The sequence below is a fragment of the Argopecten irradians genome, chromosome 3, assembly GCF_041381155.1.
Source record: "Argopecten irradians isolate NY chromosome 3, Ai_NY, whole genome shotgun sequence".
NCBI lineage: Eukaryota > Metazoa > Mollusca > Bivalvia > Pectinida > Pectinidae > Argopecten > Argopecten irradians.
This window is the reverse complement of record NC_091136.1, coordinates 49,858,267-49,877,375: the sequence shown is the minus strand read 5'-3', so window position 1 is coordinate 49,877,375 and position 19,109 is coordinate 49,858,267. Positions and strand designations below refer to the sequence as shown.

General features: G+C 34.9%; 2 protein-coding genes across 2 annotated transcripts in view; one reads left to right on the top strand and one right to left on the bottom strand.

The window, feature by feature from the left end:
- Nucleotides 1–15,039, top strand: part of LOC138318941 (signal-induced proliferation-associated 1-like protein 2) — a 66,497-nt gene extending 51,458 nt beyond the window's left edge. The window contains 10 exon segments of the mRNA XM_069261768.1: nucleotides 28–290; nucleotides 3,496–3,534; nucleotides 5,647–5,693; nucleotides 6,060–6,646; nucleotides 6,957–7,116; nucleotides 7,304–7,470; nucleotides 7,746–7,891; nucleotides 10,278–10,398; nucleotides 11,114–11,207; nucleotides 11,620–15,039. Coding sequence (XP_069117869.1) covers nucleotides 28–290; nucleotides 3,496–3,534; nucleotides 5,647–5,693; nucleotides 6,060–6,646; nucleotides 6,957–7,116; nucleotides 7,304–7,470; nucleotides 7,746–7,891; nucleotides 10,278–10,398; nucleotides 11,114–11,207; nucleotides 11,620–11,769 — 1,774 coding nt within the window. The 3' untranslated portion in view covers nucleotides 11,770–15,039.
- Nucleotides 15,040–16,226: 1,187 nt separating this feature from the next.
- LOC138318942 (KIF-binding protein-like) lies at nucleotides 16,227–18,965 on the bottom strand. Its single transcript, XM_069261769.1, has one exon. It carries the CDS (start codon nucleotides 18,960–18,962, stop codon nucleotides 17,220–17,222), a length of 1,743 nt encoding a protein of 580 aa, XP_069117870.1. The 5' UTR covers nucleotides 18,963–18,965; the 3' UTR covers nucleotides 16,227–17,219.
- Nucleotides 18,966–19,109: the final 144 nt, after the last annotated feature.

Below are 19,109 nucleotides of genomic sequence, written 5' to 3'. Positions count from 1 at the left end.
TAATGACCCCCCTGTTTCACATTACAGAGGTGACATGCGAGCCTCCCCCCTGAAGGGCCTCAGTCCCCAATACAGAGAGTTCCGTCAGGGCATCTCCAACATCAGCTCTGCCAGTCCAGGTCTCCACCATGCTTTTACTGAACCTGTCCTGTCCAAGAGTTCTGTTGATGAGGGGTATGGTACTTCACAGCATATGTCACGTCACGGCTCCGATCTGATGACAACACGGACAGAAGATGTTCGACATGAGCGCACAGGGTCCAAAGACAACGGAGATTACGCACTGATTGGTAAGTTACATGTAACACTGTCAGTGTGTGTATTATGTTTTGATTAATTAATCAAACCGTTTGTGTGTAAAATGTCATCAAGTCATAAAGTCATTTTTGAGTGTTATGATCTTATACCAGGGTAATAAAGAACTTTAAGGCTTATTGACATTATCACCGTCAGCTGTATGGATGGCTGACTGTTGATTTCAGTACTTTTCAAGTCTTCAAGAGTTGTTTCCCTTGTTTAGCCTTATTTGCTTCTGTATGTAAGCAGACTGATTCATTGCTGTGTTCTACCAGCTGGTGAAATATTTCAGCTAATATTTGGTTTGATTTGAATTGTTCTCAAAGGAGCATAATATCTTGTATGCAATAAGATCAATGATTGATCGAATCAGAATGTAGGTAAATACATAAATCAATTTAGTAAATAAATTATGCTTAGAATACATTACTAAATATTTACATTTCCATTTTCACTTTCCTATATGACCTTACTAAACGGCAATCATTTACACTTGCGTAAACGCAGAGGGGCTGCTGTGCAAGAACACAAACCGAAACACTGACTTCCGCCCTTATGTGAATGCGCATCCGTTTCGGCCAAAATATATACTATGACAAAGGTTCCATATCAACATCAGTTTGAATGCAATGGAAAGCAAAATAAAAAAAAAATGAAAACATATGGAATAAATGGATTAAAAACGCTAAAGCTATTGTGGAACTATATTTCATTTACTCCCGGAACTTGACACATTATCCCGCCAAATTGGAGCCAGCTGTTTCGCGATTTCATCAATTACTTAGCTGTTCCACCAATGGTAAAACGTTGAAAAAAACGAAGGTTTATTTCACCGGAACACTAAATTTAAATGAAATGGTCGGTCGAAATGTAAATATAAGGAATGTTTTTAATTTTTTGTTGTTTGCTGGTGTGTAAACTGCTTTTTTTGTACAGATATTTCGACATGACGCGTTGACGCGCGTCATTTAAAATATCTGTACAAAAATGCAGTTTACACACCAGTAAACAACAAAAAATAAAAATCATTCCTTAAGTAACACAGTTGCATTAATAAAGTGTGGACAGAAGCCTTGTTTGACCATACTAAGCTATAAAGAGTATTGAGTACACAGTCAAATGGTTATTTTTATATCACAGCCAAGGGACTGGTATACATATGTATGTAATACTTTATCAGATCATCACAGATTTCTTGGCCAGATTATAAGCTGCTACATGGTATTGAGTTTGTTTTTTTAAAATGTAGTCAGACCATGGAATGACTAGACCTTATTAGCTAGCTTTTATTCATCTTTCACATGCTAAAGATCCTTTGATTTTAAGAGAAAGTTCATTTCAATTCTTGTAACTATTAATGATATTTAATGTAATAACCATGGAAAATGAAGATCTCAAATGGCATGCTAACTATGCCCTGTGCATGTATATTACCATACTATTTAGAGTTTGATATACTGAATAATTATATGGTCAAGTCTTAATAAACATGTAATACTTTCATGAGTACTATGTTTTCAATACAATTATTTGTGTATTATGTCTTTAGCTGTCAAAGGAAAACTATCCTGTGGTTTAGCATGCTCTATTTAAAAGATAGCTTTGAAAATACCTTATTCGGAAACAATTGAAATTTGGCCCAATACCAAGTTATTTCAAAGACACTTTTTAACTACTTTATAAATTGGAAGTATATGTACATGCAAACCAGGAACGTGTCATACTGGAGCCTCCAGAGGATGATTATTATATCAAAGTTGATGGTGATCGATGAGCAAGGATATCGAAACTTAGTCAGTCTAGATCTATTAATTATATCAAAAATGTGAATACATATCTTGTGATTCAAACCAAGACACCAATGGTATGTGTATATATATATATCATAGGTATCAGGTTTTGGCCATCTGTGTATACAATAACACTAGTGTCCATGTAAGGTCTGTACTGTGATACATCTATTGTATTCCTTGTACCTGTGTATTGTTTCCGCAGTTCTGTGCTTAGAAACCCCTTACTTTGTAGAAGTGTTTTAACCTCTTTAAATCATGAAGTTCGTGCATACTCTTATGTTCCATGGAAGAAGATGAAATATTTAACTGTAAATATAATGTTCTGGGATAAATACAACTCAGGACTAATGTGTATGATGCCCTAAGGTTTGTAAAGAACGGTGTGTAGCAATTATATATCATGATATCACAGCCGTGGTTAAAATGAAGTTCTAGGTAATGACTTGTTACATTAAGTGTCTCTTATCTAGGAAATATTGTATATACTGTATTTCTTACAGCCTAATTATTATGTCAAAGATTACGTTTTACCACTATGTCAACAAGTTAACATTACTAATAATTTCATTTTCTTCGTTAAAATCACAGCTAAAACACAAATTGTTTGCACTTCTCTCTTATGACTGTGTACATGCAACATATCCTGTAGATATAGTTATATCCAAGTTTCTGAGGACAAACGTGTTTTGAACAGAAAGTAGACCTATAGTGTACTGGTTTGTCACTTTTACTAACCAAACATTGACAATCAATGACATCCTATGATCTATGACATTTACCTCTTCTCACAGCAACCAATTGAATCGTTTGTTTTATCGCGTGTGATCTTCCTCAGGGGAGTGATACGGGACCATCCTACCTTTTGTTCTCTCCTGTTTTTGTATGCCCTGATTACATTAGTGAATGAAATGTTCTGTGTTAACCTTTTATGTGGGTTCTACGGTAAAACATTGCATTTGTATTGTTAGTTTCATCTCCGATACTGTAAATTTCATAAACTGTTTTAGTACTTTCTGTCCAAAACAAAATTTGAATACGGTAGACCACACATCACTGTAACCTAATCCGTTGGAGCACTGCCTTGCCAACACGGTCCCTGAAATTACACCATAATAAATGCCAAGTCTGAAATAAACCTAACACTTTTTGATACTTTTATCAAACAACAAAAAAGTTTGATCAGGTTCCAAAATTCCCAGATAAATGTTGAGTGACGATTGTTAAATAAGGACATTTAAAACTGACTGTGACTGATGTTAGATAAGGTCGGAAAAGTTATCCGCCCTAAGATCTGGTCAATTATTGTGAATTAGTGAATTAGAACACAACTGTTCATTGTTCCTGTGGAAATGTGATTTAGTGGCCACTGTTCTGTTTATGATTATACAACTGTTCTACCTGGCAGGTGTTTATGTGGAGCTCGACAGACTCGGGTTTTTCTCAGGTAAAACGTTTGGTGACAGTCATACATATATGGTTTACCTAAGTATTATACATACCTGTATAAATTGATTGCATTAATTTCATTTAGATAATGTAGAAAAAAGCCTACGTGGGTTTAGAATTCGGATGTATATGGTTTGTAATGGTATACTGGTGCTATGTACCCCTAACTGGTGTTTACGGTGATAATTACCTACCTTAGTATTTACCTGTAATACATAACGAGGGTAATCTAACATTGCACAGGTATGCATTAATGGTTCTAATATTCCCTCTCTGGTACAGGCCTGTTAATCCCTGACAGAAGCCATGAAGAATATAAATAATTATTCCTCATTGCTTATTAACAATCTGACTTTGTAAGGTTACTATTAGTGGTGAGAGTAACATCTCTAGGGACCTCTTCCTTGGTTCTTACTCTGTCTAACAATGGTTTTGGTACCTACAGAATCTTTCTGATCTCTAGATAGTCTGAGGACTTGGGGTTATAAAACATTTGGTTGTGGACTTCTATTGATGTAAATTCTTGTTTGTAATTAACTTCATTTTTAGCATTTAGCAAAATATGCTGGTGCACACACATGAACCATGTTAGATGTATTAAGGCCTTTGAAGTCATTTTGGAAGTATGCACTGGCTTTCCAGGGCCCTCCCTAATAAACTCTGTATGAATCATAGTGGGAATGATACAGAGAACATTAGCAGAGACTATAGATTGATAAGGAGTAGATTGATAAACACATGCCCCTGTGTATGTTTATATCAATGATAGTCCACTGATAAGGGAGAGCAGGGAGAGGGGGAAGGGGGGCATCTCCTCATCAGGGTTTATATGTAACACAGTCTGGATCTCTCAAGTCACAAGCATAGGCAAGTATGTCTTCCTTGAAACTAATTTGATTCTGCACGTCGGTTCACCAGATTTGAATTGATTAGTGTAAGAAAAGACAAAAAAACAGTTTCAGGAGGGCTAAACATTAAAAAAAACCTGTATGTTAATTAAGCGTAATTAGTAGTTTGTTCTAAAATAGTTGCATAATTAAGTTTCTGTAAATTGGGATGGGAAGTTCTGGTAATTTCTATGATCATTATACAGAAAACTTTGGATACAGGAGATTGTTTATGGCTTGTTTATATATAAATAGATGTTTGTCCTATGGCCTGTTTATATATAAATAGATGTTTGTCCTATGGCCTGTTTATATATAAATAGATATTTGTCCTCTTAGGGATTATTGATACATCCGTTTCCTGAGGCCATTAAACTATGTGGTGGTAAAGAGGATATATCCATGGGTCTTCCTATTGTGATTTACCACAGGATGTGTGGTGCTAGGCTATGGAGTCATGTTGGGGGAGCTTTAAATTAAAAGTTTATATTAATGGCTCCAGCATCTAGACTTTTACTTTATAGGAGAATGGGGAAACATACACTTTCCTATAGGATACTGAGTTTGAATTAATAAAACTGTCTGAGTCCATCTGCTTTATCATCCCCTTTGAAGCTCTGAATAACTACATAAGCTCCCTTTTTAAAATATCATAGGACTCGATTTTCTTGTCCTACCCCTTTGAAACCATGTGCCTCATTTCCCCATCAATCCCTGCCCCCTCCCTGTTTGAGAGACTGAGCATCAGACTTCCCTGTGACCTGACCCCCCTACACATGCTATCCTACTGCATGTACATCATTAGAGAGGTAGTCTGGGGTGATCATAAATCTGACATATACATCAACCACTTATATAGCTTTAATGTTACAACTGTTTTCAGTTCTCAACAGTCAGCAGAGCTGCAAAATCCCCACAGAATTAATTCATTTCTCAGGTCCCGGCTTCTTCTGGCTTGGACTCTTATCAAAAGATCTTTGGTATATATTTTTACACATCTGGTTTATATATAAGGTTGATTTTATAGTTTACTTCATTATATATCATATTTTTCATGCAGTGGTGAGCTGTTGTATGTAATATGTTTTCTTCAGATATTCTATATAGAGAGTCGTAAACAGGGAGGATAGGTTTTATAACAAGGGATTGACTCTTGTGTGTCAGCACTTGTTTTATATCCTGTAAGTTTGTATGTTTATATATATTATATCTTTGTTTCACAGGTGCTAGTGCTAAACAATGGAATAGTGCTTCAGCAAGGCAAAATCAGGTAAGATAGTTTTATGTTTTAGATTTTGTTAGGTTATGATTTAATGTCCATCATAATGAAATTCATCACTTACAATTCAATGTTCATAGCAATGAAATGTTATCATTTTCATGTGCACTTCTTTGTTGTGACACAGGTTATTATGTGTATCAGTTGTAATTTCCTATATAATATTTATAACGAGAAACCAGATTCTGAGGTCATTGGTATGGATAGCATGTTTTACCAAGTTTTGAACTTCATTTACATTGGCATTCAGAAGTGTTTCAAAACAAAATGGTGTCCATTAATTCTGAGAAGACAGTAAAAGAACTAAAAAATTGTCTTAGGGCTATTAGTAATTTCTATGTACTTTGTTACTCGCAGGGTTTATCTCGGAGATGGAACGAGTCAAACTCTAGTGGGGACTCCAGTAACTACGGAGGTAGTTATATACACTTATCTGACAGTGCCCCGAGTGTGACCTCAGGTCAAAGTTCATCACAAGGTCAAGGGCAGAACAACACAACCTATCAGCTGCCTAAGAAGAGTTCTCTGCCCTCAGACATTGATGCTGCGGTGGCAGCTGTGAAACATGGCAATTTTTCTCTGGAGTTAATGAAACAGTCACAAAACACAAAGTATTTATTGAGTCAAGGTCAGGGAGGGGTCAGTCAGCCTGACCGTAGTATTGGGAACTCTCAGACCTCTAGTGTTAACCTTAGTGACACATCATTCTCCAGTGGGTCCAGTCACAACTCCGCCAACGCTCTATTTAACAACCGAGGTCAAGGTCAAACTGACCATCCAGCAGCAGGGTATAAGATATCATTAGAGGATACTAACAGAAAAAGGTCAGACTCTGCCTCGGCCAACAGCAAAGGTCGGCCGGTGGGAGTGTTACAAGGGCGGCACCAGTTACAGTCAAACTCACCGCTCAGTAGCGAGAACAGTAGTCCACGATCATCTCACAAGTAAGTTACAGCTGCTTTCTCTTTCAGAATACGTCGTTACTTTATAGAATTCTAAGACTTTTATTATTTTAAAGGTTTCGATTGATGTTGAAAATGTACCTACATAGTATTTCAGCCTCAATTTTATACTCTATTGTTTTGTTAAAACACAATCTTACTAAAGTATTTTTTGAACTGATGGTGTCTTTTATGTAGTGCATGGTTGTAATTTCAATAACTCTTTCTTTTGTGCTATCATTGCATTTAATTAATTTTACATTTCATGATACTAGAAAGAAAAAGTAAATTTTTTCCATCAAATATGTCACAGAAATCTCTCAGGAATGTCATCAGAAGAATCTCTAAATACACGACTACGACCGGGTGTGACAACCAAAATGACGCGAGCACAGGCCACCAATAACCTAGAGGAAGAACTGATGAGGCTGATCGACCCGGATATCACCAACACAGAGTTACGAGGGGTCATGGTGAGTTGGCGTCAGACAGGTGCTTTCTGTAGTTAAATTCTGAATAATTTCCTTTAAGGACACAGATTCATTTCAAATATTTTACCTGTAACCATTCTGGATTGAAATGTTTAAATTATTTGAAGGAGAAAAAAACAACTTTGTGTATATTGCTTTAAATATTCTTATCTGTAACGTTTTTCTATAGTTGAATGCAGGTGTGAAGCCAAAGACTGCCAAGCTAAAGAGAACCATGTCAGAGGAAAGTTTACACAGCCTCAAGGGTGCTACCCTGTCAAGTTCTCTCGACAACAATATGGCCGATGTCATCTTCTCCTCTACCACACCCTCCTACAAACAGGATAAGGCTCGCAGGTAAGCTGGTAAAAGGCGAAAGGCCAATGTAGATCTTATACAAAAGAGATGACAATAGGCCCAAAGTCATGCACTTATGAAATGAATGTGGGCCTAATGCGAGTCTAATAAAATATACAATAAGTATACCAGACATTAAATAGATAGGACCAGATTTGACTCTGAAGGTGAATATAAAGGCCAAATGACACCACAAAAGTAGAAAATAAGCCATATATTACTAGATTTTCATTGTTTTGACTTACTATGTAACTATGTATTATGTTTATACACAGGTTATCTCCCAATACCAATACAATGCTGGACAGTCTGACCAAAGCCTCGGTCAAACCTGGACCTAATGTCCCTCTGCCAGACTCTACTGCCGGCCTGGAATGGTCAAGTCTTGTCAATGTCGCAACAAAAGCCATAGAGGGCACAGGTCTGTAACTATGTAATTGTAATGGAACTTTGTGCATTAGAAATGCATTTTCAATTTTAGAAAAAAGATCTTGTTTCAGCTAATGGCACATAGCTTCAATAATCATTGTATATCTGTGTCTACCAGTGTATTATATAGAGGATCTGTCATGAGTTTCCCTTCATATTAGATTTATGATACGAGTTTAGAATTTTTCATTTTTAACAATGAAAAATTCGAAATGAGTATCTTAAATCTAATAAGAAGGGAAACAAATGATAGATTCTAGTTATCATATGACTAATATTATCCTTTGGTTTTTCCCGTTTTCTGTTATATGATCAATCAATCGATCAGTTGGGATTCGCACATTATCACTAGACAAGTACCAATGCGCTGTAATATCTAGTGCGAAAAAATAGCCAGTTTATCAAAAATATTAATCTAATTTTATCAATTACCTGGTTATCAAACCTTTAGTAAGACAAAAATTATATTACACGTGTGTAATAAATAATATTTATAAAATGGCTTTATTGAATGGTAAAACACAAAGTCATATGATAAAATGAACTATAAACCAACTTATTTTTTTATTGTTAATTAAATTTTGCTGATTTTGCTGTTAAAAATACAGGAACATTAGAAGTCTAAATCACTAAATTTAAAAATGTATTTAGGTATAAAATTAAATCACTGCAAAAATAAATTGGTTTATATTATTCCAGTTTGTTTGGTTCAGGATTTGATTGATATGATGTAGGGAAATTAATTGGTTATATTTAGTTATTGGAAATTTGAAGTGAATAATTTGCAACCAGCCACACAACGGTAAGAAAAACAAGAAAGGGAAAAAATTACATGGAAAATAAGATTGATCAAAAGCGATTGAAACAAAAGTAAATGTCAGAGTAGTTTTTGTCTGGTATTGATCTGTGTGTACGTGTTACATGCATGCTCAATGTTACCCTGGTGGTTCAATGAATGTCAGACTGGTGCGGTCTGTACAACAGACCGTTCTATTAGTACAGATTTTCTGTAGAGGTGGGGGGGGGGTTCCTAATAGAGAAAAAAACAGCATTAGTTGAAATTCAAGCAGATATTTAAGTTTTTTATACAAAGATGCAATTAGGTATCAACAACTATTTCAAATCTACAGCATGTGTTTTAAGAACATTGAAGTAGGCCTATCGTACAATCCTACAGAGGAATTATTGTAGATTGCTTTTGCTTTCTATAGTCACAAATCATTGCAGTATGTTATTGATTTTAAAATATGGATCAATTTATGATAATTTGTGACATCCAATTCCTAAAATATCCCAACACAATATTGATGGTGTTTGAAGGATGGGCTGTAGTTGACTATTAAAACACTAGCTACTGTGAAAAATCAATACACCACCTGCAGTGGGGAGTCTCACCTATCTAGTGTCATCACAGTATACAGAGGAAACGACCAAGGGATATTTACATATTGTGACCTAAAGTTAGCTTTAAGCCCTAAGGAGTTGGACACTGCTTTGTCACATTGGCCCCTTGGGAGTCGGACTGAGGATTAGATATATTTGGGTGTTTGATTTAGCCTTGGTTAGTTCATAGAGTGATAGACACAGGATTAGATACATATATAGGGACCAGAGATTAGCGTCTAATACTAATACAGGATGCATGGATCAAGTATAAATCAACATTGGTCAGGAAGGAGTTAAAAAGGATGTTGTATTCACAAATTGGGAATGGGAGTTATCTATGAGGTAACAGAAAGTTGGTTATGGGATTAAATTGTTAATGGAATTGTACCATTAGCCCCTAGGGAACTAAACACAGACATCACACCAAAGAGATGTTGACTTTGATTTAGGATTAGATACACATATTGTGTCTGGATTAAGCATTAGGCCCTTGGGAGTTAGACATTAGGATTAGATGCTCAGTTCATTGCATAATCAGTAGTTAAAACAGAAATAGCATCAAGGCTTTGAGAGGTAGACATATGATGAGACCCATTTTATTGAATAGAGATTGCATCAGTCTATGGTGAGCTTACATGGACATACATTGACCAGTGCTACATATAGTTAGTGTCTTGCAGTCATGATAAGGAGAGGAGGTAAGGCTATACAGATATATAGATCATGGATATTTAGTCATTATTCAAAAATATATAGGCCTAGCCATGGATTCTAAGGAAAGCTCCTTCTCACTCGTACTATTTGATCAAATGATGCCAAGAATCTGACATCTAAAACTTACAGGGTAGGGTAGGGTGATCAAACCCTGTGTAGAATCAGTGGCAGAGTTTCTCATTGGTGAATATTGGTGTGGTATCCATGGCATCTAACTGATGTAATGCTCACAGAAATCTTCTCAATCATAGTCAAAGTGTGTCATCTTATTGTTCTAGGTCCCGAAGGAAAAGGTGCAAAAGCTAAAGTGCCTCCTACTGCAGAGGTGAAGGAGGACAAATCTGTGAAGGAACCAGCGAAGAAATCTGTTTTGAACTGCCCAACCAACTACAGCTCCAAGTAAGTAGACAGTAGTTTCTCCCATACTTCACAGGGATATCCCATGGTTGCTAGGGAAACTCTGTCTTACACAGGGGGTGTAAGACAGCTCACATGCGCTAGACAATAACGTGACGTCATCATTACATGCGGCGTATCTGCGGCACGCATTGTAGATGACGTCATCAATTTTGACGCATAACGACATTCCTGCGATAATGGTGCGATGAAAAAGCTGGAAACCAAGTGGGATTTCATCTTTTTTCTACTAAGTATGGGAGAAAAAGAATCAAACATGGGTCTGTGAAGTGGACAGGGATATCTCAACCCGAGTGAAAGATTTTGGCCGTCAACCCTCGGCAAGCCTTGGGTTGATCGGCCAAAAAATTTCACTCGGGTTGAGATATCCCTGTCCACTTCACAGACCCATGTAAGATTCTATTAATCTACATTTTCCATAAGTCTTTTTCATGCAAGTTGATTGGAAGATAGATGCAGATGATCGACAGATAATGAAACTTATCTAGATTCACATTCAACACCTGATTGTCAGATTGACATGCCCATTGGATTTTATCTTATTTTAATTTCTTTAAATACATGAGGTAACAACTATAAGCACAAATATTATATTTGCATTAGTTTCAGAATAAATTACAATTGAATGTGGAGGAAATTATAATCTCTTAGGAAATATTTCAGTCTAAATCTAATTCATGTAATTTATGTATTGTAGCACTCCAGTATGGAGGCCAGTGGTACCCAATCCTCAGCAGAGAATCACCGAGCTAGAGAATAAGGTAGCCCAGCTGGAACACGACCTCAACAAGGTGAGGAAAGAGGGAATGTAAAAAGGGAGACAACTAAGGGAAAAATTCAGTGTAATGATGTGACAGTGTGATTGCTGAAGAGTAGAAATTTTGTGAGCCAGAATGTTCAAAGTTAGATTAAGAAGCAAAATATTTATCAAGAAATGTGAAAAATATGATGAATAAACAACTATAACTATATTCACTTATTTTAAATATTCAGCTGTTGGGTGGGTTACAATAACACTTTAAAGTCAACAAATGATAACTTAAAAATACCATTCTTTCCAAAAGAACATGTAGTTAATATCTTATTTGTGGTGCAAAAGAAGTTGTTCATATTACATTTTAAACTTTTGAGATAAAAAATATAGATGTTCTTTAGATACTGTTTCATCACAAGCTTCAATAACAAAATGTTTACTTGTTTTAGGAAAAGCAGGAGAATGCAGCTTTAGAAGCCGAAGTACAAGAACTAAAACATGAAAATGTCCGACTACAAGAGGAATCACAGACTGCTGCAGCTCAGCTACGCAAGTTTACAGAGTGGTTCTTCAACACCATAGATAGACAGAACCCTTAAATAGAGCAAGACTGAAATGCAGAGAAAGACGAAACTCGGACAGGAAATCCAGGGCCCAACATTAAGAGGAATTAAAAGGACAGACAACTCAATACATGCCAGATTATTAGTTACACAGATGTCAAGGCATGACAGACCACGAAGAATAAAAGGACTTGATATGAGATAATTTAATAGTTTAAATAATCACTCTTAAAATTATGTGTGAAGCCATGTGATTATCTTCCACATTGATTTCCAGTGTTGGAGATGTGAACCGGTGTTTGGTGACAGTACTTAAATTTCATCTCATAGTTTCTGATGGTAATGCAAAATGGCAGCTGAATTGGATTTATATCCAGCCAAAGAAGAAACTGTTTATATTATATAAGGGAGACAATTCTTTGGAGGGTAAAGGCTGAAGAAAATTGTCTAATTTGGCGGGTTATAGAGCAGTATATTTTGTAGCTTAAATTGTGGAGATATTGTTTGGGTAAATTGTAGTGTTTTTGTGACTTCAATGGCAGTAGATAAATTTGATCTAATTACCAAGTCAGTGAATTTTTGTACTTTTCCTTCAACTATTAATAACTAAATGTGCAGTTTCAGATTTTTAAAAATCATTCTATTGCTATACATTGTATTAAGTACAAAGTAATCAGTATAGTGCTAACATGTTATCTGGTTTCACAGAGACTATTTATAATATACTGAACTTTTTAATTAAAGATACAATTTGTAATACCAGTATCTAGTAAAAAATATTTGCCAAATCTGTATAATGTAGTCTATATATACAGTAAACATTATTCCACTCAATTTTGTACCCTAAATGAATAACTGACTTTAGCTATCCATGTCAGATATATATTAAGATAACAACAGTTTTGACCAAAACCAATGTACTTAACACTATCATACCGTGTACTTAAATCCGAAAACTACCAATTTATGCAAAGTTGTATTGTAAACTAAGGTTAAATGAATATGCTGGTGCTGGAATATAAAAACTTCAAGATTATCAGCTTGTCAATCGATGTGAGTGAAGACAAGTAGCTGCCATTAATTTATCAAAACTCTGATGTACAACTGGAATTTTACATACAATGTGGAATTTTACTGAAGAGCAATATTTTTTGTACACCAGAGCATAAACAAAATCTTTACTTTAACTCGAGATGTTGAAATAAGGACATGTTCTCTGTATAAATCTTTTTTGGCATTAATGACGAAGAATGACATGAAATCTTTTATTCCAATAAATGTGTTGATATCTTATTCCTGATAACAAACAATGACCGAGTGACAAATGTATTATGAAATTGATACATCAATTTGATAAAGTACCCAGCACTTTCGTAAACAGGTCACAAAAGTCATGATTTTGCCAAAACAAAAAGGGAAATTTGATCAAGAATGTGGATTAATTATGGTAGTTCACTTATCAATTGAACCTCCACTCATCTTGACCTCATTTATTTTGTGATTTTTAAAAAGTATTTCTCATTTTTTAGTGCAATGTAAATTAATGACACAGTCCCAATTGATAATAAACATAAACATCTACTGTCCACCTCACCTTTCATTCCCTGCCAATATTCTGTATTTAGATATTACAGAGTTATCTGCCCTTGTAGATAGTATTGTTTGTGTCCTCTTGTATTTGTGAGGGTCATGTCTTATTCACAGAAAACTTTTTTTACACATCAATATCTACGTGTGTATCTACAAGAGTAGATAACTCTGGAATATGTAAAGAAGTCATGCATGTTTAAAATACTGTGAATACTGTAGGTAACAACGTTGACAAGCGATAATTTATCCATGACTAAATCTATTATAGTATGTAATTTCACTTATCTCCAGTGACACCAACAATGTACTATAAGCAGGTTCATACCATGGTTGGTAAGATAAGTAAAAAACATTCAAGTCGGACTATGATGTAGTCAAAAAAAAAAAAAAATGATTAAAATTATATACCGAGAAATTGACATTGTCATTGGGAAACAAATCTATGAAATTTCTACTTTTTTTTTTTTTTTTATTCATATATACATTCAGTGTATAACTTTCAATATTATATCCATTTTATGGTTGAAAATCTGATAAAATATGCATTTTTCGTCAGAATTGAGTATTAGAATTGATTAAGTGAATCAAACTTCTGTGGAATTATAATGGTACAGGATACAGGGTCCAATGCCAGGATTTTTTGTCTTTTTTTATTTGTAACCTATCACCTAGATAGTTACGAAATACTATTTACTATCCTTTTTTTAAGAGGTAAAAATATTATGACAATATGATCTTTGCTGATTTGCCCTGTGAAAATCATACACATGTACATGTATATCTTTTTATCAATTCATTTGTAAATATTTTTGTATCAAAGTAATCATTTTATTTTATGATTTGTATATTCTATAAAAGAAACTTTTACTAATAAAATACTCATATTTTTCAGATTGATATGTGACTGGTGAATTTTCCTAATGTAATATTATAAAAGGATTTGTGAAGCAGGAAGTTAACATTTTTCGTCACTCTTTTATTTATGGAAAATTCTCATTCAAGATAAACATAAAAACAAAAAATTTAACTTTTTTTGTCATTTTAATTGAGTTTCTTAAGATTTTCCCTCAGTACAAATAATATATATGCAGTTACAAGTGTATACATGTTGTATGTAAACTTCTTATTTTGCTATTAGGATGTGTTCTCAATTTGGGAGAGATTTTGTAGAACGTGTCATTGATCTAAGGCTTCCTATGAGGGCATTAAAATGTTCTATGCACACTTTCAGTCAAGCCAACCAAAAGTAGAAATTACAAACAAAACAGGATATCACTTCACAGATCTGTAAGTAACAGGTTAGAAATCAACAATATAACTGTTATACAGAACATATCCACAAGCGAGATCACTACATCATTATGTAGTATCGAGGTGTAGATAAAGCATTATCTGAAGGCCAAGCCTGCATGCAGCATTTAATCATATATATATATACACATATCTTTTTTCTCTGACCTCATCAACATTGTGTACATATGTACGATTAGGGTTAATCAATATTGTAGGTAGAAATCTGCAGACTTGCATTTGAACATAGCATTAATTTATTGTAAAGACAATACAACATTCTCATTTACCATTTATTTATTGTATAAATAAGAACTTGTATCATTTTCCATTTTCTTGTACATATTGTATGAAAGATTATAGTCCTATATATGATATAGACGCATATGAAAGTAATAAGTGATGAATAAAAAATATCAAGAAGTACTAACTTGAGTAAATTGTTATTATACCCCTTGCAATGAAGTTAAGGGTGTTATACTGTAATCATGTTCTGTCTCTCTGTCTGTATTCACAACATTGTCCAGCGAACACCTCCTAAACTGCTTGACAGATTATTTGGTACGTATATACACAGAACCCCCGACATAATGGGTAGTTGAGTAAATGGTTCTGCAATGTCTGCTATTAATGGAGTTATTACTAAATTTGTGCAGTGAGGGGTGTTAGTCGTATTATGCAACAGTTCTAACTTTATCAGTATTTATGGTTGTGGTGGTTGAGTGGCTAATGATGTTCTGGCACACGACCACTTATTCTGTATTTGCATATTATAGAGTTAACTGCTCTTGGTGGGTAGGTATTGATTGAAACATCATGTGTTTGCTAGCGTGACATCATATTTTTCAGAGAAAACAATATAAATCTTATTCACAAAATAATGACATCACAATGGATGCCTACCTACAAGGGAGGCAACTCTGTAATATGCAATGACAGAATATATATAGCCATCCATCTCGTGGAAACCTTTGAAGAGCAGTTACTGTGTTGGTTGGTGATTTTTTTAAGGGTTCCCCCACCCCGCCATCCAATTTGTTACCGGGTACTCCATTATCCAAACCTGGCAAGTCGTTAAAAGGACCCAGGCTTTTAATTAAACAATAAACCTAAATTAAAATTAGACTTGTAATTCTATCATAGATAATTGTACCATAGTGGAATTACACGTCTAATTAGATTGAAATAAACCCAAATATGTCATCATGGAGAGATTTCCAGTAAAATTGTGTTTGAAGCAATGCCCTGCAGCAGTATCATTTTGCAGAACTGAAGTAGAGTAAACAAGATCGAGGCCCAAGGGTCATTTGACAACCTTGGCAACAGTCGAATTGGAAATAAATGAATTGCATATGGTGTAAAACTTAGATAAATCAACCCAAAAAATAACAAGACTTGGCTGGGACCATGTCAGGGTCATTTCAGCTAAATCACCCAGTAGAACTTGAGAAGTTTTGGTCATCTTGGATTTCTTATCAACCCGAAAAATAATGACAGTTGGTCGAGACTATATCGGGATACAATGCCAGTAGAACTGGAAAAGAAGTTCAAAATATTTTTTTTCAATATGGTGGCCATCTTGGATTTTTTATCGATCAGGAAGGCTCGTGGCATATCAAATTATTAGATTAATTTAATAAATTTCATATAACATAGACACTCATGTAAGATTCTTTATATATGTGGACTTAACATATACATGAATACACTATTCACTAAACAGACATATACCGGTACATGTATACAGCTTCACAAAATGCAACTTCACTAGCCAAGGGTATTTAATCCAATGCTATCCTTATAGGGAGAGCATCGGACTAAATACCCTTGGCTAGCGAAGTTGCACAAATTAAAATGTAGAATCAAATTAATTCACAATAACCTCGGACATGATCTGGTGACATGTTTTCTACATTTACAGCATAATGTGACAACATTTCAATTCAAATATGTTTCATATTCAGCTTGTGTAATTTCATATGGATGAAGTACATATGCAAGTCTCAGGAAAATCATTATAACACTTTTGATATTTATTATCATAAATAATGTAATACTATTATGTAAGATGAAATATGGCTGTATTCTTTTATGTTGATACATGTATTATTAGAATAGTGGGTAGATAAAACACATTGCATAAATGTATGATAATATCCCAGAATACATAAATTTAAAAATGTAACATGATGGATTTTCTGAAACCTTTTATCAATAATATATATAATTGTTATTAATCAACCACTTTCTTGTTATAAATAAATTAAAATAATATGTTATGCACAGGCAGAACTTTACACCTTTATCTACAATTTCTGTAAGTGTTTGATGATGGATTCCAACAGAATACACATATATTAGCACAGTAATTAAAACATGATTGGCATAACAATTCTATCCTGAAAGGACTTCTTGATAAAGTAAATCTATAGTACATTTCATCGACTCCCTTCTCCCATATTGCATCAAAACAGTCAATTAACAATAAGACAGTACTTCTTGGACACTAAACATGACCACTAAACAAGTTACAGGCAGGTATATAACTTAGGTTTTAAATCACAACAAAAATCACTTTGAAATACTCAATGTAATATTTGTGTATTTCACAATTCTGCCTGCTGTCGAATCTTTTCCATTTTGACAGGTAGAAGGGGCACCATTTCCTTGCACACTGACAACTCCAGTGCTACTTTTTCAGCAGCATCTGGAAATTTACTACAGTATTCTATGAGGAACTCGTAGCAAGATGACGTCTTCTTTATATTTTGAAGTCTTTGTTGAACATCAGATAAGAGGAACTTTGAGAACAGACGACCCATACAAAACATGGCTATCAATGCTGGTCTTGTGTCCGATTCCGAGAATTCATCAGGGAGATCAGGTTTTCCACCCTTCAGCGAATCCAGATAGGACTTATATTGATCAATACTCTGCTGAACTAGTGAATTTATCTTCTTGATAATATGCCTAGATGGTGTTGAACTTTCTGATTCCATAATTGTGAACTTTAGATCCACCATTTGACTGTAGATCTCTGCTAACTCAAAAGTTAGTTGGCGGATTATCAACAGATAATGCTGTGGATTCAATTCACCCACAATTGCAGCCAACATGTCTATTCTCCTCTTGTGCATTTTGCACTGACGTTCAAGATCCATTTCAAAAAATGCTAATGCTTTAAAGACACGGCTATGGTCTTGAATAATTTCAATGTGATCTGTACAACGTCCATCAAAGACATAGAATTCTTTTGAATCATTCAGCCACTTTTGCACTTTCAAGAAGACCTCTCTTGCATCAGAAAATACTTGTACAAATTCACAAGTGATTTTATCTTCATGGAATGTCACTTCAAGGTTAAAGTTTTGGTATTTCATCTTTTCATCTTGTGAAGATTTCTTTCCTTCAGCCTCTTGGCCTTCATCTTTCATCAATGCATCTTTGGAGGCTTCCAGAAGAGCAATACCATACTTGGCCCAGCATCTTTCTATATCTGCTTTTGCTTGACCATATTTCTCTTCATACGTCTCCATATCCTTCTTTATTGAACCGTTACCCTCCACTTCTTGAAATATAAGTTCAGAACATGCAAGACAATGACGTGCCTGTCGGAAATCCTCGATTGTTATGTAATATTGTGATAGTGTTGCTGCGTTGATTGACCAGTCATATGGGTCATACGTCTGGCTATCCAACTGGCGTTGAAGGGTTGTTTGGCAGTATTGTGCAGACTTCTCGCTGTCACCGAGCTTAGCGTGCACTTGAGCCATGTAGTAAAGAGTGTGCGTATATGTTGCCTCAAAATTCAGACCTCTCTGATATTCTAGTTTCTCACTATCCTCTTCACATTTTTTGTAGTATTCTTCAATTGATTTGGGAGATCCGCCGACTTCCTGTTTCCAATCAGTGTACACACTCTCTGCCTTTAGGAAATATTCCAGAGCTTTCTTTTGATTTCTTCGTCCTGTCCAAAGAATACCAATGTTATTCAGAATGGAATGATAAATATTTGATGCATCTTTGTTCAGTCGGAATTTTTCCAGTTCATCGAGAGCCCTGAGTAGGTGTTCTTCTCCAGTGGGTAGTTCTTCTGTGTCGACGTAGTTGGCCCCTAGCTTTACGTCCAATGCAGCAGAAGCAAAACGCAAGTGCTCGCAGTCTGGATTGGCCTCAAAGAAGGTTTTCAGCTTCTCTTTGATACCAGAAAGAATCTCACGAGCTTTATATTTTGACAAATAAGGGTCGTCTTCCGGATCATCGAGTGAATATTCATCACTCAGCTTCCTTGCTTCTTCAAATTGAGAAAAACCTTCTGCCTCCAAATAATCTTTCCATTCGGTCGCCATGATGCCACTGTAATGCTGCGGGATTAAAGAAAATCTAATTAAATATTTTTATAACTGTCATATATTATATGAACTCTCCTTAATACTTTATTTTATCAAGTTAATTAAAAATATAGTTAACTATATGAATTAGGGAAATATTAATTA